Source organism: Rattus norvegicus, chromosome 13 (assembly GCF_036323735.1).
Source record: "Rattus norvegicus strain BN/NHsdMcwi chromosome 13, GRCr8, whole genome shotgun sequence".
Classification (NCBI taxonomy): Eukaryota; Metazoa; Chordata; class Mammalia; order Rodentia; family Muridae; genus Rattus; species Rattus norvegicus.
The window spans coordinates 48,229,733-48,255,480 of NC_086031.1; the positions used below are offsets into that span (position 1 = coordinate 48,229,733).

At 50.8% G+C, this 25,748-nt stretch overlaps 1 protein-coding gene across 7 annotated transcripts in view; it reads right to left on the reverse strand.

Annotated features, from left to right (window-relative positions):
• Positions 1-18,094, reverse strand: part of Adora1 (adenosine A1 receptor) — a 36,905-nt gene extending 18,811 nt beyond the window's left edge. Inside the window, exons 1-2 of one of the 7 annotated variants that reach the window (XM_039090618.2) lie at positions 17,914-18,072; positions 16,702-17,133 (exon numbers count right to left, since the gene is read on the reverse strand). In XM_039090618.2, coding sequence (XP_038946546.1) covers positions 16,702-17,042 — 341 coding nt within the window. In that variant the 5' untranslated portion in view covers positions 17,043-17,133; positions 17,914-18,072. Of the gene's footprint in view, positions 1-16,701; positions 17,161-17,349; positions 17,563-17,913 lie in introns of those variants that run through there. The other 6 variants (XM_006249859.5, XM_063272203.1, XM_039090619.2 and 3 more) reach the window with 6 other exon arrangements.
• Positions 18,095-25,748: the final 7,654 nt, after the last annotated feature.

The window sequence follows — 25,748 nt, forward strand, 5'->3', positions numbered from 1 at the left end:
CTGCCTCTCCCACCTTACCCCACCCCCAGGTACCTCATGGGACTACTTCAGCTGCATAGCGCCAGCAACACCTCCTGATTTAGCATCCCTGCACTTGTGACTGAAGTAGCCATGCAAATGAGCCCATTCAGGCTCTGGGACTGGAGAAAGAGCACCCACAGCCTGAGGAAACCAGGCAGTTGGTTAGGCCATGCCCGTGCACACCCATGCCCATCAGCAGCCAGTCTCCATCTCAGAAATGTCAGCCTTTCCTGCCAGGCTGGTTCCTCTTACTGTCTGCCAGATCCTGTATTCTAACTCTTTCTCAGCCTAGAAGCCCTCAAGGATGGGGCTATGGTTTCCAGAGTCTGCAAACCCCTGAGGATAGTGGCCTGCCACAAATATGACCAAATCTCAGGTTCGCTACTCGCAAGATTTTCAAGTTCCCCTTAAACCCCCGGTTCTCTGTTTCTCTATTTGCAAAGGAGTGACAATATTGGCTTTGAAGGACTGAGTGGAATCGAATGTGCTAGCAAACAAACCACAGAGTCGAACCCCGACATTAAGAAGATAATCAAGTCATAGCTGCCCCTCCCCCTATAGACTCTGAGTCTTCCCTCCTGTGCCAGGCAGACCCAGGGCTCCTCAGTGGCTCAAGCAGCAATCTGCTCGATGGAAAGAGTTGCTTAGAGGGAGGTGGGTGCCTGCTGGTGCTTCAGGAGCGAGTGGCCCTGGCACTGTTCTCAGAACAGTGGCCGTACACTTGCTGTGCCCCCTGCCTCTGCCACAGTCACTTCCCCAAGATCAGTGTGTGCATTTCAGGATTTGGTGTGCTTGTGAAGGAACTCCTCTAGCCATACTGTCTACTCCAACCATCACATACACACACACACACACACACACACACACACACACACACACACACACACACATACCATCCATATGGCCTCCTCTCTGCCACCAAACAGCAGGAAGTAGGATGGTCTCAGATATACTCTGAGTATCATTCCCTCTATCTGGCCCTGTACTCCGAGGCACTGTTTCTTGTGGCAACAGCCCTGAAGAATCAGGCAGGATTCAGGCTCAGCAAGTGCAGAAGTTGTACGTCTGAAGGAGCGAGGTCGACGTGGGCAGATGGCAGCCTAGGCCCAGAGTTCATGCCTCCTGGTATCCAGACCCATGGCTCTCTCTATGCCAAGCATATTGGGGAAATCACCTTTTCCTAGTCTCTGCCTAATTCACGGGGGATCCCTGTCCTCCATTGCTTTGCATCTTTGTTTTGCCTTATGACTGTGGACCAGGGTCAGACCCCAGGCACACTGAAACAGAGTGTAATACACTCCCTGAGTGTGTGGACTCACACTCATACCCTGTACAGAGGCCTAGAGCTATAAGGTCCTTCAGGTGTAAGGTTCAGTGCCAGCTTGCTCATGCAACCTCTGTGGGTCTCCCACCCAAGTGAGCTTCTGTCTCCCGCAGTTTGGTTTTAGTCAGTGGGGTTGGTGGGATTGCCCCGCTGAGAAGGAGCCAGAGCCTGGAGCTGTCCCAGCAGGTAGCAGACAGCAAGGCACAGCACCCTAAGGGACAGGGCTTTTTTCCAGCAGCAGCTCCTCTGCCAAGCACTTCCCGTCCACCCCTCCCCTCAAGTCCAGCTTCTTTTGTCCTGCAGATCTCTGCTCCACTCAGATGTCCCCAGTCCTGCAGCCAGGCATCTGCCTTTTCTAATCCCTTGGTACTGGACCATCAAGCCAAGAAGGCCATGGATCAGCCAGGGGAATCGAAATGCCACCCACCCCCTTACACACCAGACCCAGCTCACCACTGAACAATAGAACCATTCTCCCTACTGGTTCCTAGGCTCTTTGCCATAGGGGTTGGAATGATGCCCATTCTGTAAACGTGGGCACTGACACCCAAAGAAGGGTGATTTACCCAAGATCGCCCACCAGTGAGTGTTGAAGTCAAGGCAATTCAAGGCTTTTCAGTTATCCATCCAGCCATTCAGTAGCTGCTGTGTGCCTTGGCTTTGTTGAATCGCTGAGTCTCAGCTGCTGTGTGTGAAGATGGGGGTGTGTGATACTATGTAGATGAAATGCTCTATACAAGCTCTTAAATGAAACGATCCATGAAAGGTGTTTGACCCAAGACCCCGAGATCCTAAGTCTCAACAATCACCTTGTCGCTGTGTATTCAGAGAACCAGAGAACAGCGGGCAGTAAGTGGTGCACTGTGCATACAGACGAACGGGCTCGCCGCCCCCTCACACACCACCAATGGCCCCTAGGCCAGTGCATCGCAGAGGGCCTGTGTTAAGGGAGAGCAAAGGGAGCTTGGGAACATGCAGACAAAGAGGGGACCTTCCTGGAGAGGTGCCATCTGAGCAATGCCAAGAGTTCATGGATGGGTGGGAAGGAACCAGAGAGAAAAAAACAGTGGGGTACTAGATGCCGGCCATCACACATGATGACCTTAGTTCAATCCTGGAACCCACATGGTAGAAGGAGAGAACCAAATCTCCCAAATTCTCCTCTGACTCCCACAGGTATGCCATGGAGTACCCCACTTTATCCCCCACAAATGTAAAAATGGGGGGATTAATGAATGGGTAGGTGTGAGGAGTTCCTACACACATCCATAAGTTACAGGTGTTCATACACACACATCCATAAGTTACAGGTGTTCACACACACATATGCATAAGTTACAGGTGTTCATATACACATATGCATAAATTACAGTTGTTCATACACACATATGCACAAGTTACAGGTGTTCATACACACATATGCATAAGTTACAGGTGTTCATACACACATGCATGTTACAGGAGTTCATACACACATATGCATAAGTTACAGGTGTTCATACACACATATGCATAAGTTAAGGTGTTCATACACACATATACATAAGTTACAGGTATTCATACACACATATGCATGTTACAGGTGTTGATACACACATATGCATAAGTTACAGGTGCTCATACACACATATGCATGTTACAGGTATTCACACACACATATGCATGTTACAGGTGTTCATACACACATATGCATGTTACAGGTGTTCATACACACATATGCATGTTATAGGTGATCTGGTAGGTGTGAGGTGTTCATACACACATATGCATAAATTACAGGTGTTCATACACACACATCCATAAGTTACAGGTGTTCATACACACATCTGCATATTATAGGTGATCTGGTAGGCATGAGGTGTTCATACACACACATCCATAAGTTACAGGTGTTCATACACACATATGCGTGTTATAGGTGATCTGGTAGGTGTGAGGTGTTCATACACACACATCCATAAGTTACAGGTGTTCATACACACATATGCATAAGTTACAAGTGTTCATACATACATATACATAAGTTACAGGTGTTCATACACACATATGCGTGTTATAGGTGATCTGGTAAGTGTCATGTGTTCATACACACACATCCATAAGTTACAGGTGTACATACACACATATGCATAAGTTACAGGCTTTGTTCAAGTCAGATCCCCTTCGTTTACTCCTGCTCCACAGCCTGGATAAGAAGTGACTGGCTGTTGTGAGGTCTTCTGCAATAAACATGGATATGCAAATGTCCCCACATACTTTGTTGGACTCTTCTGGTAAATGACCAGGAGTGGTATCGCTGGGTCATTCTCTAGTCCTATTTTTAGTTTTCAAAGGGCCCTCCATACTGATTTCCATAGTGGCTGGACTAGTTTCTATTTCCAGGAACAGAATGTAAGGGCTCCAGTTTGCTGCCGTTTTCCTCCCGTCAGTGCCATGCAGGCTGAGATGAGATGGGATCTCAAGGTAGTTTTAATGTCTAATGTTTTCGTGATGGCCAGTAATCTTCCACAGTTTCCCTCCTGTTGTTCATAGCCGCTAAGTGTTGGAACCAGCACAGGAGCTAACAGAAGGACAGATAGAGGAGAGACGACACACACGTGCACACACATGACTCTTTTTCAGCCATAAAGAAGGAAGCTACACCATTTCCAGGAAAATGGGCACAATTGGAGATTACACAATTATAGTATGTAAATCAGGTCAGCCTAAGAAAAACAAACCACATGTTTTCTCTCATTAGTGGCTCTTGGATTTTATAGACATAAAATCATGCATGGACAGATGACATGAAGGCAGCAACGAAGTGTGTAGGAGCCCTCAGGGAACTAAGGGGGGGAGGGGAGGTGGGACGGCAGTGGGGGAGGGGAGATGTTCAAAGCACATTATAGACTTGCATGGAAATGGCCTTTTGTAACCCAGTCTGATGAAAACTTCTAAAACGTTATACCAATGTAAGAATCGTAAGCAATACGAAATGAAGGGGTGGAGAGAGGGTTCAGTAGTTAAGGCCCTCTGCCAAAGGACCCAGATTCCATCTATGGTGTGTGTGTGTGTGTGTGTGTGTGTGTGTGTGTGTGTGTGTGTGTAATAAAACTTTAAGCAGTAAAATAAAAAAAATTACTGGTGGAGGGGCAAAGGAAATCAGCCTGGGGCACAGGTAAGAGACCATGGCTGGGAGTGGCGTGGCTTGGTGTGACTCAAGCCACTCAGGCCTCCTGGCAGTGTGCCAGCTGGCATTGGTCAGCATCCTCACCAGACCACTGGTCTATGCCCTTGAGGACTGCTGATGTCAGAGAACACCGGATGACTTGGTAAGGAAATGATGTCCCCACCACAGGGAGAAGGAAAGCTCAAGTGGAATCCCCTGGCTGGGCTCTCATCTGGACCCTGGAGAACGTGGACCTGAGGTGCAGAGTGGGCCCAGGAGTGAGCGAGTGGCCATAAGCGAAAGATCTGGATGCTTAGAGTATCGTTCTCTGATTCTCACAGCTGCTGAAGACAGTGCAGGGCCTTCATGACATCACACCCCTCCGTCCTGTATCCGTCCTTGGGGCTGACACAATTGCTCTGTAAGCATGATGTCCCCAGGGAGCTCTCTATCACAGCCCATCACGTGGGGTGGCTGTTTGTGTCCTCTACTGAAGACAGGGTGCTACTGCCAGCGCCTGTTGAACATGGTGAGTCCCTAAACACAGTGAATGGTTTCTGGCCCAGACACAATTCACAGAGCTGCCAACCCCCAGGGGACCCTTTGCTCCACTCCCTGGAAAGCTGGCTCCCCACAGGAGGACAAAGCTCTGGGGAGGATGGTGCAGGAAGGACTGTTCACATTCTAGAAGCAGAAGGTGTCACCACACTTGGCTTCATAAACAGGGGGATTGAGTTGAGAGCCCAGAGACCAGGGGCTTCCTGCTCCCGTTTTCAAGGGGAGCCTGGAGACTTGACTTCTCTAGCTCTGAACTCTTAGGAGCAGTTTCCTTAAGTAAATCTTCCCTGTGCAGGTGAGCATGGACTGTCTGGCTGGCTGGCTGGCTGGCTTCCACCTGCCTTGGCTGCTCAATCCCCAATAAACTCCTGGTCTCCTACAAATAAGCTTTCTCCTATTCCCACACTTGCAGACAAGAATTAAATCACCTATTAAGTGCCGGCCAGATGTGTTCCAGGCACTGGCCACCATGAACAGGACAGTGGGGATGACCCACATCCTGCCCCTGACACTCACCAGAGCCCAGGGTGGGTCACAGAGACAACATTAGGTGCTCAATGAAAAGCAAACTCTGGGGGCTGGAGAGATGGCTCAGTGGTTAAGAGCACTGGCTGTTCTTCCAGAGGTCCTGAGTTCAATTCCCAGCAACCACATAGTGGCTCACAAACATCTATAATATGATCTGATTCACTCTTCTGGCATGCAGGTGTACATGCAGACAGAGAACTCATATACATTAAATAAATAAATCTTTAAAAAGAAAGAAAGAAAAGCAAACTCTGACCTGATGTGGTGGTACACGTGTATAATCCCAGCACATGAGAAGCTAAGGCAGAAGGGTTAAGAGTTAATAAAAACCTTAAATGAGATTAAATGAGACACTGTCTCAAAATATTGAAGAAGGAAGGGGAAAGGGAAAGGGAAAGGGAGGAGGAAGAGGTGGAGGTGGAGGTGAAGGAGGAGGAGGAGGAGGAGGAGGAGGAGGAGGAGGAGGAGGAGGAAGAAGAAGAAGAAGAAGAAGAAGAAGAAGAAGAAGAAGAAGAAGAAGAAGAAGAAGAAGAAGAAGAAGAAGAAGAAGAAGAAGACCACCCTTGCAGTGTATTAACAAGAGTAACAGCCCCAGTTGCTGAGTGCCTACTATGCACACACACCTTAATAGACATCATCTGTACACATCACAGCAGCCCTAGAAAGGAAGCACTGGGTGCGAGCAGAGACGCTAACCACCTTCGCCATTCTGAGAGTCTGAAGTTGGTTTTCCACACGGGTCTATATGCCCAAGGAGACCTCGCTCTATCCTTGGTGCCATGGTGCCATCTCTGTAAAGCAGGGGGGGGGGGGGATGATGTCTCTGAAAGGGTCACTGAAACCGTGTTTGTCATCCCTGCGGTTGGGAAGTAGAGACAGGAGGATCAAAGCACTCAAGGTCATCCTTAGTTACATAGTGAGTTTCAGATCAGCCTGGGACACATGAGAGGGAGTGAAGGAGGGCTGGGGAGCTGTCCTGGACTTTCCTCCTGCACCCAAGTCCTGGAAAGAATGGCTGGTGATATGTGGACCCTGCCTGCCTAGGGGAGGGTATGCATCAGAACCCTGTGGGAGGAGAAAGGAGGAAAGGGGCTTCACAGCTCCTACCTTGCTGTGCTCCCTACCCCTGCTCCTGAGAACAGAAAGTTGAGGTGGGAACCCAGTTGTCTTTGAGGGTAGGCAGGACCCACACCAATCCTGCCAGTCAGTCTGCAAAGCCCACTCAGCTCTAGGGGTCCAAAGAGGTTGCTTCTGTGTGGAGGGGCTACTGCAGCAGGCCAGGGTGGCTGGGACCCAGAAAGCCCCTATGCTGGTCTTAGGACAACACCATGCTACCTTCCTCTGCCACTGGTGAAGGGTTTTCTGCTGGCCGATTGGCCATCTTCCGCTGCGTTAGCTGCCTCTAGGCCACTCAGTGCCCCACAGCAGCTTTGAGAGGACTGTAGTCGTTAGGGTGACAACCACTGTGCAAATGATTACCACATCCCTAAACACATGCCAGCAACACAGGACAGAAATGGGTCTCTGGCGACACCCTGCCCAGGACAGGATGAGGACAAATTCAGGGCAGAAAATAGAACCCCAGAAGCCACTGAGCCCAATCTGAGTAGAGCCTGCTAAAGGGCAGGGCCCCTATTCTGTTATATCTTGGATACTTTGGGAAGACCAAAGCCATATGCCCCTGTGTCCTTCCTCCGGTCTCAGCCTGAGGAAGCCAATGGCCTCCTGAGAGAGAGGTAGGAAGAGGGCAGACGAAGACACTGTGGGTACCTAGGAAGCTAGTTGGGAGTGTAAGGATCCTATCCCTAAGGCAAGATGGGGGATGTGACAGGAGAACACTCGGGACTCACTTTCCCCCTCAGCCATAGGAACAGCACGGCCACCTTCCAGGGGTTTAGCACCGAACTCCACAAACGAAAGCGTGAGTTTGATTCCTTTAAGTGTCTTCCAGTTGATTCTAACCCTATCGTGTCTGTGGCCTTCCAATTCTGACCTTCTTCATGGCCTCCTCCCCTTTACAAATGTAATTTGAATTAGGTCCTTCTCTGCTTAAACCACCCAGAGGCTTCATTAGGCACGTAGAACAACGTCTGAGCTCTTGAGCACGAGCCAGCCTCTAACCATGATAAGATTCCTAGCTTATCCTGGATCTGGGACTTCTGAGATGCTGGAGGACAGACTCTCTGCCTCCTCCATGGCCGTGCCTGTGTAGATCATGGCTGGCATTAAAATAACCGCAAAGCTGAGAAAACTTCAAACTCATCCTCACGAGCTTCAGGGAGTCCTTCCTGCCGCCCCCAGAGAGGATAGACTTCTGGATTCTAGTCATCACCTGTTTCCTAGAAAATTGAGGGTTTTGAATCTGCTACTCTCCCTAACGCCTCGCCTGTCATCCTCACTCTAAACGGATCCCTTTGCTTCCCAGTTCATAAGAAGATCCCTACCAGCGTGTGTCCGTGGGACGCTGGAGGCCCTCAAAGCCTCCCACACCTCTTCAATACTGCCCTAGCTCCAACCCTTCTTGCTACACCAGGATGTGATTTCATCATTTCAGCCAGCATGCAGACACGCTGACCTCCTCCTCTCTCCAGAAACAATACAACGCCAAGTGCCCTGTTCCCACTTTCTGAGTGTTGCTGCCCCCATGACTTTGCTTCTGTTGCAACAAAACACCTGAGACTGTAATGTTACCGCTGCTCCTTCTCTCTGTGGAGCCTTCTGCAATCAGGCTGCCTATCCACCCCCTCCACTGACATCACCCTGGTCCTTGTCGCCATTACTGAGCCACCCAGATCCAGTGGTGATTCTCAGGCCTCTTCTCATATCTACAGCATTTGGGATAACTGATCGCCTGCTTCTCTTTGATGTACTTTCTACATCTGGCTTCCAGGACCTCCCCCCTCCACATACACACACACTTTGGGGTCTGTGTTTAATTCTTCTATCTAGGCTCTCCTTGGGGCTCCATATTGATATTCTTCTTCCCATAACTGTCCAAATGCATGCCCAGACACACCACCTCCAATTTGCTTTAAAATGAATTCCTATTGCTTTGGAGACCTGACTTGCCGGAAGCTTTGTCCGTCTTGGATGGTGCCACTCCATTCTCCAGTTGCTTAGGGTGAAAACTGGTTCACTTCTCCTCACGTTAAATCTACAGCTAAACCCACGAGCACGAGGCTTAAACCACGTAGCACATCAAAAGGTAAAATGTGCTTTTAGAAACAGCCAGGATGAGAATGGTTGGGGCGGCTAGGCTGGGACTGGGGAGAAAGGGCTATAAGGGAGAGGAGATGGGAGAAGGTATCTTTGAGCAAAGCAGACATCGGGAAGACACACTGTGAAGGGAACAATCAGAACAAAGGCCTGGGGGTAGGAATGTACTCGAGTTTAGATATCGCAGGGAGGCCTGTGTATTGAGATGTGGTGATAAAAGGGACAGGGAGGAAGATAAGGAGTCATCAAATCCATATGCAAATCCACTGGCTCTTGATAAAGTAGAATTCCAACAGGAGCAAGGGAGGAACCAACAAGTTTACCCCAAACAAAGTGAAACACAGCCATCATTCTTGGCTTCAGAAGCCCAGCACAAAAGCACTGTTTGTTTCTGTGTACAGAAGCTTAAGAGCAAGCAAAACAGACCTGAGGAACAACGGTCAAAGGGGTGGTTATTTTGGGGGAGGGTACTGACTGGGAGCGGTACAGAGACCCTTCTAGGGTATAGAGAATGTTCTCAATTTCTGTCCGAGTGGCGAGTATGAACAAACATGTAACAACAGTTAACTGAGCGACATACTTGCAACATATACACTCACTGTATGAAATTCCTACCTTAATACACCTAAGAATGCACAGCCAGAGTCAGCTGCTCGGCCTCACTTCCTCTGCTACTGTACAGAATCAAACCTCTTTCCTCCCTCTCACGCAAGCCACTGTGATAGCTCCTGACCAGTCAGTAGTCTGCACCCTGTCCCTGAAGCACAGGTTCAGCACAGGAGCCTTGGGGACCAGATGATGTCCCTTCTTTGCTCCTAGTCATAAAGTGACTGCAATCTCCTTCAGAATAAAAGCCTTCCAGAGGTGGGGCAAGCCATGTGTGAGGGGACTCCCTCTCTGCCTCTTATCTCCACATCTCAGTACACAGGCCTCCCTGTGGTGTCTAACCACCCAGAGTGCATTCCCATTCACTGGGCCTTTGATCTGGTTTCTTCCCTGGCCTGGTGTGTCTTCCTGTGGTACGTAGTCCCCTCATCTCTAGAGCCTTGCTCAAAGATACCTTCTCAAGAAAGCCATCTTGTCTCTCTTGTAACCCTTTCCCCCGCAGCCCCAGCCTAGCATCCCAACCATACTCATCCTGGTTGTTTCTATAGCACTTATTACCTTTTGACATTCTACATGATTTAAGCCTTGTGTTTATGCTTAGACACCTGTCCTCCAGTCTCTAAGAAAACAAGCTCTGCAAGGACCTGTTTTATTAATGACTGTGTCCCGAGTATCCATAGCAGCACCTGGTATACGTGTGGCTCCAATGAGTGTTTGTTGAATGAATGATTGAAGAAATGAATGAGTGACTAGATCAGTAGTTCTCAACCTATGGGTATTGATCCCTTTGGGGGTTAAATCATATGGGGTCACCTAAGGCCATCAGAAATACCAGATATTTACATAATGATTCATAACAGTAGAAAATTAGTTATGAAGTAGCAACAAAAATAATTTTATGGTTGAGGGTCACCCAAACATGAAGAATTGTAATAAGGGGTGGCAGCATCAGGAAGGTTGAGAGCCACTGGACCAGGCCTCTCTACATTAGGGTCCTGGATAGAAACAAGTGAGAATGATCAGCCATCCTTCTTTCTCCAAAGTTAGACAAGTTCTGAGAGCAAGCAACAGGAAGACAGTTCCAAAGGGTATCTTCCCACAGGCCTGGACTGAAGAGAGGCCCTGTGCAGGAGGAGCCAGCTTCCAGCTCAAACACTGACCCTTGCTGGGCTTCAGTCTCCTGCCATCCCTACTTCCAACATGGGAGGCTGGGAAACTCTCCATGGTAAGCTTGGTCTATGGAAAGCCATAATCAAAACAGTGGCTGACAATTCCCAGGCAGAGTGGACCAGGCTGAACATCTCTCAGTGCCTTAAGCACAGTGAGGTGCCTGGCACTGCCGCCCAACGCCACACCCCTGTGACCCTGCCAGGTAAGAGAAGTGACCCCAACCTATTCTCTGGGGTCACGGGGGTTCTTCTCTACTCATCTAATCTTGTCCACCTTCAAGCCAGTGTTTCTAAGACGAGACAGGTGAAAAGACCACACCCCTGCCGCCTCTTCCTCTCCCCCTCCCCACCACCTTTGCTTGGTAACAACTGGCAACCTCTCCTGGGCTCTAGTAAAGGAGCGGTTCCCCCCGCCTAAGGAGCCCTGAGTAGCAGCTTTTTTTTCCCTCTGCTCGTCCCTTGTGTCTATGCCCTCCTGTCCAAGCGGGCCAACCAAGAAATAGCAGCCCCCAAGCCCTTCGTTCTGGAGACTGTGCTCCTCAATAAAAGACAAAGAAACAAAATGGCCAAGGCTCAGGAAATCGGGAATGGATCCTAAAGCCCCGTAAGGTCCTGCCCCACTAGCTCGGAAGAGCAAATGGGATGAGAAATACCAGATGCCTCCTGGGAAGTCACAGAGTGGGTGAAACTGGAAAGTGGAGGGAGGATAAAGGAATTGGGAAATGTTTAGCCTCATAAGAGAATGCTTGCAGGCAGAGGCAAGCTATTGCTTGGAGGTTCAATCCAGGGTTCTAGACCTTGGCTCTGACCCTTGAAACCATGTGAATCAGTGAAGTGTTTTGATTTTTGTTTGTTTGATATTTTCCTTTCTTTACATTTGCTATTCATTCATTTTCTCCGCCACCGTGTGTGTGTGTGTGTGTGTGTGTGTGTGTGTGTGTGTGTGTGTGTGTGTTGGGGTACTCCAGGTACCTGTGTGGAGGTCAGAGTATAAGCCAACTTTTAGAAGTTCAGTCTTTCCTTAGGGACAAGTACCCCTCGAGTGGTTTTTGTAGTAGTAATATAATAATAATAACAATAACAACAATAAAAATAATAGTAATAAAATAAAATAATAGTAATAGTTCTCAAAGTAGCCACCTATTTAAGATATTTTAAAATGTGCTACACAAATGTTAATTTGTGACAAGTGTGGCAAATGTTAATTTGTAACAAAGAAGTTACAGCATGGCGGAGGTGGAAGACACCTGAGTTCATAAACAGAGTGTCCTGACTCTTGGGGCTTACCCAGACCCCAGACAGAAGTTTTAGAGAGAAAACTCCCTGGGCCTAAAGTAACATAGAAGGGACCACGCATCCACTCTGAGCACCTAACAGACAAAGTGAACCCGGCTGGCAGGAGCGGGAGGTGGATTCCCCGAGGGTAGGCTATTTTCGCTGAAACGTAGAAGATGAATAATAATGCAGTCTTATGCTGTCATGGAAGCCCTCAGAAAATAAATTTAGTTGACATGTAGAAATGTTTGTAATGTAATGTTAAGTGAAAAAAAATTGGACTTTAAACCATATATAGATATCTATATGCCATTTGCAAAAATAATGTAGCTAAATATACACACGTGTGTGTGGAAAATTTTTCTGGAACAGCGAAATGTTAACAGTCGTCCTCTGTAGGTGGGAGAAGTACTGGGGAATTCGTCTGTCTTTATTCTCCACATTCTTTGCAGTCAGCTTGGAGTTCTGATGCTGTCAAATAATAGGGTGCAGCCCCTAAGGTTCCATTCCATGACCCCTGGGTGGATGGGCTCCTCCATGAGGCAACTTAGTACAAGTAGCCCATCGGGCACACCCAGGCTTTTTGGAAGCCATCCCAGTGCAGGGAAAGAGGGTGCCTTCACCCTTCCAATGAACCCAGACACCCCTGCAAGGTAAGCCATGCCTCTTGGTTCCACTGCATGCAGCAAAAGCACCTGTAAGCTGCCCTGGCACAGACACAAAGCCACCTCCCTGCCACAGCCTGCCACATCCACTGACCCAGTCCACTGCAACTTCATTTTCTCTTCTGCACAAGAAGAGTCTGATTTGGGAAGAGCCCAGAGTTCCCAGCCCTGTGACCCTGACCTCCCAGGCCTCCCTGTCCCTTGGTTTCCTCTCCACGGCTTCCTTTGCCTTCTTTTCTTGCCTCATGCGCTCTGTCCTATGACAAATGCATCCTTCGACAGAGCAGCTGGAGACACCTTGCTTCTTGTAGAAGCAGATGGAGACCCAAAGGAACTGTTCTGGGGACGCAGAGGTCACAGATGACTGCTGGGGTGTTGGTAGTACATGAACCATTTTAATTGTCAAATAAATAAATAAACAGGGCCCAGACCAGATCAGGGACTGCTAACTCAGTAGCCGAAAGCAAACACATCTTAATCTAGCAGATTTCTTTTCCTCTCCAAGCTCAACCCAGTAAACCTAGCCTCTCAGACAAGCCTCCAGCTGTGGACAGGCCTTTCAGGGACTCAGCTGCCCACTACGCTGAAGGGGAGGGGGAGGTGCTGAGTGTGAGCCAAGCCAGTGCACAAACACTCACTGACAGAAGTAAGAGGGGACAAAGCACCTGGCGAGAGCTTTGAGGAACTACATCCTACAAGATAGCTGCTTAGGTCCAAGCCTGTGCACTGGGCTTATGGGTCCTGGATCCCGACAAGTGGCTTGTTTAGGAAAACTATTGAATCTTTCAGGCCTCTGACCTCAGATGACCTGAAGAACTGTAGAACAAGGCCCTCAGTAACCTCCACTACCGAGATGCTACAAAGGATCAATGGGATAAAATAGAAAGAAACATGGCTACCACATGATCAATCACTAGGAGTGGGAAAAAAAAAAAAAAAAAAAAAACAACACGAAACCTGCCTGGGGTTCCCAAGACAGCATTGGCAGGGACCAGGAGGAGGAAGAACCACAGAGGGTGAGAGCCAAAAGGAACCTCCTCAACCTTGAATCCAACCACGGTTAAGGAGAGAAATGGTCTGGATCGTGGAAGAGCTTCCAAGGTAGCACAGTTATATGGTAAGGCAGCAAGATTCACACTCAGATCTAACCCACAAACCTCTGCCACCATTCATTGCAACCCATCTAGCCAACAACAACTTTCCCCCAGAATCAGGGAACATTCTGGAACAGACACCAAATTATGACAGCCCCAGGTGAGGAGGTAGGGAGAGGAATGGGGAAGAGTCCCTGACAGTAGGCAGGAGAAAGAATCGCTTTTCAATTCCCCAGCATGGGTGGGGGTGCGCAACATATAAAGGGCCATACACTATTGACAATCAACTAGTTCAACTTCAAAAATAACGTAACTGGGTCACACCATATGAGGTGAATCTCTTTACTCACGGCTTTCTGCAAAGTGGAAGAAAATAAAACCTGTGGTTGACTGGCCAAGCTAATCCACGCTCTGTGAAGGTGTACCTGACTCCTATATCCTGATGCCCAGGTGCACCTCACCAATACTTAGTGTCATTATTCTCAGGGCCCAGGGCCACAGCAACCTTTGCCTAGCACATCAGGGCAGTGAGTCAGGTGCCTGAGGGCTCAGAAGCCTGGCATCCCACAGACACTAGCTGCCCAGAAGGATACAAGGCATTCTGTACCTCCTGCAGGGTATCTGAGTGGTGACGGGCCTGGCTCAGGTGATCAGCATGTTGGCTAAGGAACCTTGTTTGAAAGCTAGACTTTAACTTGGGAGAAAGCTCTTTTTCACTGGGGTTGGGGGAAGTACTCCCAGGGACACTGCTGAACACATGGGGACAGCTGTGGGCAGAGCCCTGAAGTTGAATCTCCATCTAGATCTAGTCTGCAGGGAGAAGACAGAGGCACTCCCAAAAGGCCTGCTTGAGACTCACCCATGTGACCTGGAAACCCAGAGTACCAAGGACTGCATGTTGCTGCTGGGCATTCTGGGTAATTCACAGAGACAGACAGGATGTGGCCGCTGCCTGGGTTTTTGCCTTTGAGGAACTGGCAGTCCACCAAGGGAGGGAAATCATGTACATGTATAACTTAACAGTTCTTTACGCCTTCTCAGACTGTGCTGTGTGGCTGTCCTTTAAGAGCACAGGTGTTTGGGTTGGGAAAACATCGAGCCTGTCCAGCTTCAATTCAAGCCATTTATTGATAACGACGCTAACTTCCCAGTTACAGCCTGCACACAATAAATGTCAGCAATGATACTAATTGCTATATATTTTTCCAGGAACCCCAAGCAGCCACATTGCTATGTCTGCCCCCTTTTATAGATGAAGAAATTAAAGTTTCAAGAGGTTAAATAGGCAACTCTCCCAGGGTGACACAGCTAGACATTCGTAAAAGCACTCGTGCCCAGGCCTGCACTAAATTCAACTTGTGTCTCACCCTCAACTCTTAGAGAGTTGACCCCACCACCAGCCCCTCAAAGCAACAGCAGCTGCCTCTGGGAGGAATGAGCCTGCAGTTCCCACCAGCATAGCCACCTCGATGCCCCAGGCCCACAGGGTAAGGAAGGCACATTCTGAAGCCGTGACCTCTGTGGCATCAGGACAGGGCCTTTAACTTGCCTTGGCACTCCCTCAGCAGGCAGACTTTCTTGAGTGAGCGGCCTTCCTCTGTCTGCCCATCTGTGTGCATTCCTAATGTGTCCACGCCGTTGTAATGGTCGAGCACTGAGGCCCAGCCCATCTAATGGACTGAGACCAGCTTGACTGGTACAAGCCAGCAACCTGGGTCTAATGGCAGTGTGAAAGGGCCTGGGAACAGAGCTTATGTGGCTTCTGGGCTGTAATTCCTTCTCCCTGGCATAGCAGCAGCCGGTACCCCACCTTTCTTGGGAAACCCTGGTGGCTGTGAGGGAAGTAGGTTGGGGGTGACAGGGAGAGGCTAGCAGCAGGGTTCCAGGCACAGGACTCAGAGGGAGGACATGGTTGGATCACGCTCTCCACACCTGGCTCTGAGAGATCCCGAGAGCTTACTTCCTCTCTTCCAGCCCTTGCCCCGCCTCCTTCACTGGACACAGGGAGCGGAGCGTATGGCATGAAAAGAGGCTGGGAAAAGTTAAACGGGCTTCAGTGTGACCAAAGGGAGGACTCTGAGTGCCCAGGCCTGCTCAGGCACACTGCCAAGTGAGACCAGAGGCCTCACGTCCCTGACAGGGGAGCTAGGAAGCTGCACAGAATGGCAGGTGCTAAAGATGGCTAAAACTCACCCTCAGAAAACCTACTGATGACAAGAATTCAAAGAGGGGGAAAAGCACTCAAAAGAGTGTCCCAGCAGAGCTAGCTCCTGGCAGTGTGCCCAGGCACTTGCTGGCCTTTGGTGACCCAGGCACTGTCTGGTGCCAAGATTATGGCTTGGTAGGCCTGGGCAGGGATCCTCAAGGGAGATGGACCCCCCACGACGAGGGCTGCCACCATTAAGCTTCCCACCCGGAGCTGCCTAGAAACAGCAAAAGCAACAGCCAGAACAGGAAGGTCAGCCACCAGCCTTCTCTCTGCCTGCAAAAAGATTCCCTCAGGGGGAGCCAGGCAGAGGCAACTAGCCCTCTGGGCTCAGCAGGACAGTCCGGAGGGTGGAGCTGGCTGGTACAAAAACATTTGCTGAACAAGTGAGCTAAACAGTGCCTTCCGGAAGCCAGTTTGGTCTGGTCCAAGAAGCAGCAGCACCCTTGGTCCTGGTGTGCCACCCTCAACATGTCCTCATCTCTCTCCTGGAGTTCTCTCCTCCTTTCCCAGACTGGTGGAACCGGGATCATTCCCAAGCCTACACTCACTGTCCCTTGTCTCACTAGCTCCTCCAGATGTTCCAACCCCACTCCAGGCCCTACTTCACCTGCTCCCCAAGACCCTCTGGTTGCAGAGGCTTCAGCACTGAGGTCATGGGCACTGTCGGGATGGTAATTCTCTGGACACCCAGCCCCCTCCTGCTTCTCCAGCCGCAGCTCTGCTGAGCATCCCCACACAGAGCCCAGGAAGGAGATGTGGGCTGGGATCCAAATGGCCAGAGAATACCTGACTGACTTGGGGGCTTATGCACTTCTGTCTTCTCTAGCTCATCCCCCAAGCCACCCAACATCGGGTTTCACAGAGTACCTTGGGCTGCTGTGCACTCACCGGAGAGGGATCTTGACTCGGAGGTATCGATCCACAGCAATGGCGAGCAGAGCCAGAATGGAGCTCTGGGTGAGGATGAGGACAGGGCAGGCCACCATGAGGCAGGTGTGGAAGTAGGTCTGTGGCCCAATGTTGATAAGGATGGCCAGTGGGATGACCAGGGCGCCAACGGCCACATCAGCTACCGCCAGTGACACGATGAAGCAGAAGGTGGCATCGCGAAGTGCCTGGTTCACCTTCACAGCCCAAATCACCAGTACATTTCCGGGCACAGAGACCAAGGCAATGAGCACCTCGATGCCAATGTAGGCAGCCTGGAAGGCCGAGATGTAGGGCGGCATGGTGGGCAGGAGCTGGGCACATCAGCAGACAGGCGCCCTGGGGCACGAGGCCAGCACCTGTGGTCAGGAAGCCTGCGGTGGGGATGCCAGCCTGGGAAGGAGGGGAACATAGGCAGCCCTGCGAAGATGTGCCCCAGTAAACGGATGCAGTGCCTGGCCAGCCCCTGGCAGCACTCAGGCTCACTATCTGCTTAACCTCTGTCCCCTCCCCTTGTCCTTAGAGGTTCCATTCAGCAACTTAAAATAGCAGCACTCACTCCACCACTGGCTTTTGTATCAGGTGTGAGGTGGCTCCCAGTACACTTACTCCACAAGGATCCCCTGTGCATCCACGCGGCCCACAGGTGTCCGCTACCCAGAGGCAAGGAGCTCACCATCCTGCCTACCAACCAGTAGGGGGTCCCAAAGGCGTTGCCCTAAGTTCCCTGGGCGGCTTTCCGGAGCCGCGCCGGGCAGGGCTGGGCTCTGGGCACCGCGCGCGCATCGGCTCATCGTTCTCCAGGCTCCCGCCGCTGCGCTCCCAGCCCGGCCTTTCAAGCAATCACATGGTGTGGCAGAGGCTCAGCCCCGGACGCGTTTAAAGAGGTAGTGCCCCTGTTTCATACCTGGGACTGGATGGCAGGCGTGATTCTGAGGGACTAAGCCCAGGACCTGCCGGGTCCACGGGCTCCCATTCCCCGCGTGCGCGCACGCCTACCCTGTGCCCACCCACCTGGGACGCCGCCGGTGCCCGAATCTTAACAGTAGCCTGGTCCCGCTTCAGCTCTGCCCAGAATCCTTGCCCATTGACTGCCCCAAGTGGGGGATCCCAGTCGTTTCATCCACCCCTTTCCTGCACATTCGTGGTGCACGAACTGAGCCACAGACTTACCCAAGGTCACACCAAAGCTGGCAGAGCTCCTGGCCACCTGAACAGTCTAGCCAAGTATCCCTAGACCTCGAAACCTTGGGCAGTCGCTCACTCAGAGGATGCCAGGGGAACCCAGGGTTACCCAGTTAGGTCCAGGGGGTGGTAGCCAGCCGAGACTCCACTCTGGCGCCCGCGCCTTCGTCGCCCCCGGCGCGGGAGCTGAGTGACAATCGGGCTCCGCACACCGGAGAGGGAGGGGGCGGGGGCGGCGGCGGCACTCGCGGGCCCCTCCCTCGTCGCCCTCCGTCTCCTCCCCTACCCCCTCCTCTAAACAAAGGAAGTGATTCAGTGTGAGAAAAGCTGGGAAAACGTGAGCTTCTCGAATGGTGTGATGTATGGATCCGGCCTCGGGACGGGGACAGTACCGAGGTGTCGTCTCCCCTGTTCCCTCCCTTCCTCCCTCCCTTCTCAATGCGGCAGGCGAGCAGCCCAAGTCCTAATCACCTGCGGGACTCCAGGAGGCCCCTCTCTGATCTCCCACTACCAACAACCATTGGCACTTGGGCCCCTCCCCTAATCTTAAAACCTACTCTCTTCAGGAAAGCAGTCCCCGCACTGTCAGGGGCGCCCAGGCTTCCAGCACACACGTTACTTTGCAGGCAGTCGCCTGAGTCATAGCCCTTTCTCATCCATCTTTCAGAGTGCTTTTCAGGCTCTTCGTAATTTCCATTTTGCAGACGAGGCTGCTGAGGCTCAGAGAAATGGTCCAGCTTCTCAGGACCACCACCGTCACACTACTATGCTCCTTTCCTCCTCCCCCTCCTCCTCCTCCTCCTACTCCTCCTCCTCCTCCTCCTTCCTGCCCCAGCACCTAAGACCACACAGTATCTAATCCAATCCCTTGTGTTCCAGAAAAAGATTCAGGCTGGGGAATGAAACGAACTTGCCGAAGACTAAGGAATTGAAGTACCAGCATAGTGCCCTCCCCACAGTGCCCTCCCCACAGTGCTCTCCCCACAGTGCCCTCCCTACAGTGCCCCCTGCCCCACTACATCACTTGCTTCCAGTTTCAGTTGGTACTGGTTCATACAAGCCCCAAGCCTCCCCTCTCAGTGCCTTATAGAGAGATCCCACCCTGAGAAATCCAGTCTGTGTGTTGGGCAAGGGCCTGCACTGCATAGTATCGGGGTAAGTCAGGCTTGGGGAAAACCCATAACCTATTGCCCCCTTGCTGGGTCTCAGGATGAGGAGAAGGGCTCTGCCCACAGGAGGAAGAACTACTTCTGCTGAGATTTGCTGCAGGAGCATAGTAAAAAGCAGTTTCCTCCAGAGCCTGGGTGACTGGGGGGATGGGGGCTATTTGATTTTCTTCAGAGGAGGGAGCCCAATGTAGAGAAAGACTTCTACTTCTACCCTCAGGCAACAGGGAATCCGTGAGTTTGATGGTAAAACAACAGTTTTTCCATAACAGGAGCCCTTCCTGCCCACCTTCCATTCCCCCTACTCCTAAGAGCAAGCTGCCATCCTGCGCCCGTCCACGCCATGCCATGCCAACAAGAGGCATCTGTGTGGCATCTCCACTTCTTGGATCTGTCTTTCTTTGACTCGGGGCCTTTAAGGCAGAAGGACTTTCTCTTAATTAATTTTAATTTTTTAAGACAAAGACTTGCTATGTAGCTCAGGCTGGCCTCAAACTCCATCATTTTAGCTCCGCCTCCCCAATACCAGAATGATAGATACAATTCAGCACCATGCTGGGCAAAGCGAGCTTTTCATTGGTGGGTGGGTGGGTGGGTGGATTTGTTTTGCTTGTCTTTGTGGGTTACTTTGTTTGGTGCCGAGGAATGGAACTCAGGGTCTCTTGCGTGCTAGCCAAGCATCCCGCAGCTGTTATAGCTGTGATCCTCTTTTAAGTTTTGATTTGCTTCTTGTCAGCCATGTGGCAAGCCCAACTTAGGGCCAGCCAGTGGCTTCAGGGAGAGGAGGACACTGTGGAAGGACAGAGGCTGAACAGGAGGAGCCAAGGGACTGGGATGGACACTGTGCCAAATGTGATGCTGTTTTTGGCACATGCCCCAGATCCCTGATGAGATAGCCCTCCTCCCACAGCCCTTTGACTCCCCATGAGTTTCCCTGCCTCCAGCAGAGCCCTGGTCTCCTCATCTGTATGGCGATCAGTCGATCGATTGATCAGGAATAATGCCTAGGCGGTATGAGAACTGCCTGTGCTGGCTGGAGGAGAGTTTAATACAGAGCTGTTGTAAGATGCCAAGCAGGAGGCCGACAAGATGGGAGTGGGGTAAACGAACTCGCTGCCCGGCCGACACCCTGAGTTCAAGCCTCAGGATCCACGACACGGAAGATGAGAACCGTCTGTCAGGGGTTGTCTTCTGACCTCCATGAGTGCACCGTGGCACTCCCACACACATAGGCACATGCGCTAAATAAATAAAATGTAATATACTCTTAAAAGAAAAAACAAACAGGCAGTGCCAGGCCAATGGGGAGAAGGGAAGGGAAGGAGAGTCCAAAGTTCAAAATGCTGAAATCTGCCCTGTGCTGATAGTGGGGCTATGTTGGGACCAAATCCCACAGGTACCAGGCTTGAGTGCCCTTAAAGGTACCCGAGTGAAAAGCTTTTTACTGAGCATGTGACTCCGGGGCAAGATGACATCACAGGAAGCAAAAAGGCCCCAGGGCCTGGTCTTTGCCCAATTTCCTCTCAGCCCTGTCTTTTTCCTTCCAAGCCCCTGTCCTTGGTTTCTCTGCTGGCATCCTTAGCTCTCTGCAGGGGGTCTGAGGAGTATGGAAAGGAGGACAGGGCAGAGGTGGAAACACACTGGAATAGCCCTCTTCATCTCCTTTCCAGAGTCCTCCACATTGCCCCCAAACTCCCTAGAAGCCCGCCCACCCTTTTGAGCACCAATGGAGAGAGAATGACTGGGTGTTGAGGTTTGGGTCCACTCCTAGAGAACAGAAGAGAGTTTAAGGTTCTCCTCTGAAGCTAGGCATGACAGCACATGCCTGTTTCCTCAGCTCTAAGAAGGCTTAGGCAAGAGGTTCGAGAGTTCAAGACCAGCCTGGGTTATACTGTTAATTCCTGGCCAGCCTGGGCTATATAGTGAGATTCTGCTTCAAACAAACTGAAAACCTCTCCTGTGCCTGGGGGTTTAGTTCAACAGTAGAGTGCTAGCTTAGAATGCAGGAAGTCCTCCATTCCATTCCTTGTGCCAGAAAGAAAAAGACAGGCAGACAGGCAGACAGACAGGCAGGCAGACAGACAGACAGACAGACAGACAGACAGACAGACAGACAGAGTTCTGTTTTCTTCCAGCAGACACATTGTTCTGGTTCTTAGGTCATGGTTTTCAGCATCACTCTGAGCACTGCATGCACAAGGAGACCTGGAGAAGAACCAGCAGTTAGGACAGAAAGCCTGTAGGTTAGCAAAGGAATGTACCGCCCCCTCCAGTTCTGTCCATCCCAGTGCGACTTCTTGGAAGCTCCATCCTTTTCCTATCCCACACTGTTCTGTCTGGGAAGACCAGAAATGTAGGTCTCTTCCTCCTTCTCTCCCCTTCCCAGCTCCTTCTCCCAGGTCTGAAATTCTGTAAAGGGGACACCCCGAGTCTATGTGAGCCTGAGTCTGTATGGGATGGGAACACCAGCACAGGATAAGTGGGCCATTTAATTCTGGCCACTCTAGATAACACCAACTGTTTCTAAATCCTGGAGAGAGGAGCCGAGGTTACTTTTTAACCACATTGTCTCTTTCATTCACCTCATTCCACTCAGCAGCAGTTAAGCCCCTTCTGTGTATCAGAGGGTAAACCTAGATAAGAAGGCAGGGAGCTCCAGACAAAGGTCAGTCACAGACATAAGCACAAATGACCCCCATATACAGCCCTCTCTGGGAGGGTGAGGGCATGCGGCTGACCGCTGACCTCCATCTTTCCCTCATCCAAGGGTGAAACAGCAAAGACTGTGGAGGGAAGGAAGGCCACACCCTCTCATGTGGGGATCTACAAACACTGAAGACACCCAAGGACTAGTCAGAAGAGACCCAGGGTAAGGGAGGAGGATGGGGTTTATTGGGGGTCTTAGAGAGCCATTTCTGCTTTAGGCAGAATTCTCTGTTTTACATATGGGTTGGTTGGTTGGTTTTGTTGTATAACTTTGTTTGAATATAGATTGTATTGGCCATATGAAAAAAAAATTGGACATCTGAACTTTAACCCAATGCTTCCATGGATAAACCAGAAACATGAAACCCAGAAAGGGAGTAAACAAACCCAAACTTCCCTGTTAGGGCAAACTGAGGCCTGGGCAGAAGGCAGAAGGGGAAGTGAGCCCTGGATCCTAACTCCTAAGCTCTGGGCTCTATCTGCCAAGGTGCCAGGAGTCAGAGAGAGTCCTTGGCTTCTCTCTCTCTCTCTCTCTCTCTCTCTCTCTCTCTCTCTCTCTCTCTCTCACACACACACACACACACACACACACACACACAGGGAAGGGAGACAGGATGCAAACACACCCTGTGGGAGGCAGGGACCCACACTGATAGCACAATAAAGGCACTGCACCAGTGAACAGCAGTTTGGCACTCGTGAAGATTTCCCCACAGACAGCATCCCTGGAATACTCACTACATACCTGGGAGGTAGAAAAGCTGGAACTTTGAGGCTCTCGTCACAGACAGTGCAAGACTGAGCAAGGCTGAAGTGGAGCCACGTGCTTGGCTCAGAGTGGAACCTGGGCCCCTGAGGCGTTCGAGGTTCAGGAGGAGCTAGGATCCCCCTGAAGGAGAACCTCCCGGCAGACCGCCTACCTGTCCCTTCACTTACTCAGCTGTCTTGCCCAAAGCCCACTATGAAGATGGCATTAGACCATCTTCCCCTGCTCAGAGTCCGCAGGATCTCAGAGTCTTGTGTTCTAGGTGCCACAGACTAAGCAGAGAGCTTGCTCAGGAGGGACTGGCCAAAAAGTCTCAAAAGGACGATGAGCTGGGGCTTGAGGTGGGCCAGGCTGCTCTGTGTTTATGGAGAAGGCCAGGTGGCCTGTCCTTTATGGGTAGACCACCCAAGCAAGGGAGGGTACAAAGTGTTTGCTGTATCTTGGGCAAGATGAGGGGCTCGACGGGGCCCCAACCTTGAGCCTGGACAGCACGGTGACAATGAGCAAGCCTCCAGGGTAGGATACTGTTAGTACCAGAGGTCTCCATCTTTCCCATGGTGAACGAAACATTCTCATGTTTCCTGAGTCCAATCCTCTTATCCAGGAGGAAAAAACAGCAGCGCCATCTCTCTTGTTATATAAGCATGCATCTCAGGATGTAAAAGACCATCCATCATAGCCTTCTTTGTGGGTATTTGAAAGCTCTTGAGGATTTTGAACAAGGGACTAAAGGATCTGGGAGATGCTACCTTATTTCTTGTGGTGGTGCTGGGTGCTGAACCAGGGCCTGGGAATGTTAAACAAACACTGGGTTACTGAGCTTCAACCTAACCCAAGACAGCAGAACTTCAAAGGACAACCCTGAAGGACCTGGAGAAGAGGAAGTGGAGGCTGGAGGTTTGTTAGCCACAGAAATGCCTCTGCTCAAAGACGGTGAGAAGCTGAACAGAAAAGGAAGCAGAGGGAGCAGAGGACAGATGTTGCATGGGAGGAATCCTGGGCTCAGAGGCTGGCCACGCACAGCGACCAAGGGAAAACGAAGAGGTAAAGACGGGTCCAGGGGAGACACGGATGACTGATGAGGGAGACGCTGGCAGGGCAGACAGAGGGTAAGTCCAGTGTGATGTGGTCCTGACAAGGTTTCTGTGGGCCTCTGGGAAGACGCAGAGCCTGAATGTGGATCTATTCATCTCTGTCCCGGTAAGGATAGAGACCTCAGGGAAACAAGATTTCCCCTGGGGGAAGCAAGATTACTCCTGGAAGGAGGCTGGGCTGTATACCCCACCCACCCACGGGAGGAATCAGGAGGGAAACCTGTCAGAAGGGAAGAGACACTTCAGGAAGAGGCATGCTGAGCAGCCTCAGGAAGGGTAGCAGTCATATTCTGTGACAGGAAGAGAATGGAGACCTCGAAGAATCCTGGTAGGAAGGGCTGGGTGTATGAAAGCCGCAGCAGGTAGTTAATGGTGGAAATCATGGGTGCAAACTCATCTTCAAAGGAGCTTGGCAGGGAAAAGATGGATGGTTAGCTGCAGGAGAAGGAGGTCAAAAAGAGGTTGGTTTTGGCTGGGGGAAGGTCTGAGCATGCTCATAGCTTCAGTGAAGGAGGCAAGAGGAGATGAATCAGAGGAAGAGCTGCTTGAGTGCCAGGCTCTCCACACTACCTCTGCAAGCCCATGGGGACTCAGGCAGACATTGACAGCTCACTGGACTCAGTGCTGTGCCTACTGCTCTACCTGCTCACAGACCTGGAAATTCCTAGCTTTCCCCCATCCCCTAGGCTCCTAGTCCTTTGTTGCGTGTTTCAGGGATGCTCCCAGGCCTTTGCCTGAAGCACACCTCTATTGATACATAGCCAATGGTTTGACAACAATGTTTCACATCAGTAAAATCTTGGTCTTGCCCTGCACCAGGTCCTCCTCCTCCTCTGGTGGTCATAGCCCAGCCTGCGTCACAGTCCTGCTCACCAGGTGCCCGTCCTGGATTTCTTGGCTTCCCTGACTCTCTATACCCAGAGGGGTCCTTCTGGATGGCCCACCTGCCACCCTCCACCAACCAAAAGATAATAGACTAGCTCTACCGCTGATAGACTCATGCCGCCCTGCATAGCCCATATCCTGAACGGCACAGCTTCCTGGACTCTATACCACCTACAAGAAGGCAGGGAAAGTGGCATCTGCTTCCTCTCCCTTCCACTGGGCAGAAAGGAAAATCAAGGCAGGGAGGGGTCATGTGACTTCTGTTAGAGGTTAGGCAGGCTGGCTGGCTTCCCAATTCTCTGTGCCTCCCTCCTTCTCCACACATCCACCACTGCCCTTTGATAAGAAGAGGCACTCGAGCACATTCTGTGTGCTCCATCACAGAGAGAAGGCCCTCAAAATGTGGAAGGAGAAGACAGGCTAGGGTTTCACAGCAGCGTTACTCAAAATAGCTTCAGAGCAGAAACAAGCCAAATGTTCACCAACTAGAGTTACCAGAATACATTCAGGACATCCAGTTTAAAAAATGTTAACAGCTTTATTGGGAAACGGTTTATGTATCATAAAGTTCACTCATTTAAAGTGTCCAGGCCGTGATTCTGAGACTGTACTTACGGGATTGTGCAACCGTCACCACCGTTTCTGTCTAGAACATTTTCATCATCTCCCTCCAAAAACCCTTGTGCCTGTTAGCAACAACTTACTCCCTCTCCCCAGCCTCGGACAACACAAATCTTTTGGGGGATTGAGACAGATTCTCACTGTATAGCCCAGGCTAGCCTCAAGCCTGTGGTCCCCTCCCTTCAACTCTCATGAATTAGGGTTAAAGGGCTGGACACCGTGTTCAGTGACAGACTTCCTTCTATAGATGTGCCTGTTGTAGATACTCATCAACGGTTCTTTGTGACAGCTTCCTTCAAATACCTTCATGTTTCAAGGTTCATCGGAGTTGTAGTCCGTATCAGTTCTCAACTTCTCCTCTTCTTCCTCTCCCTCCTCTTCCTCCTCCTTTAATTATTTGGAGGTCAGAGGGAAAAGTTCTGGGAGTCGGTTCTCTCCTTCCACCGTGGGTTCTGAGGCTAGAACCCAAGGCCATCAGGCCGCACATGAAACGCTTTTACCCACCGGGCCATCTCACTAGCTCAGTGCTTAGTTTCAATGGCTGAAGATTTCATTTCATGAACAGTTCACATTTTGATTACCCAA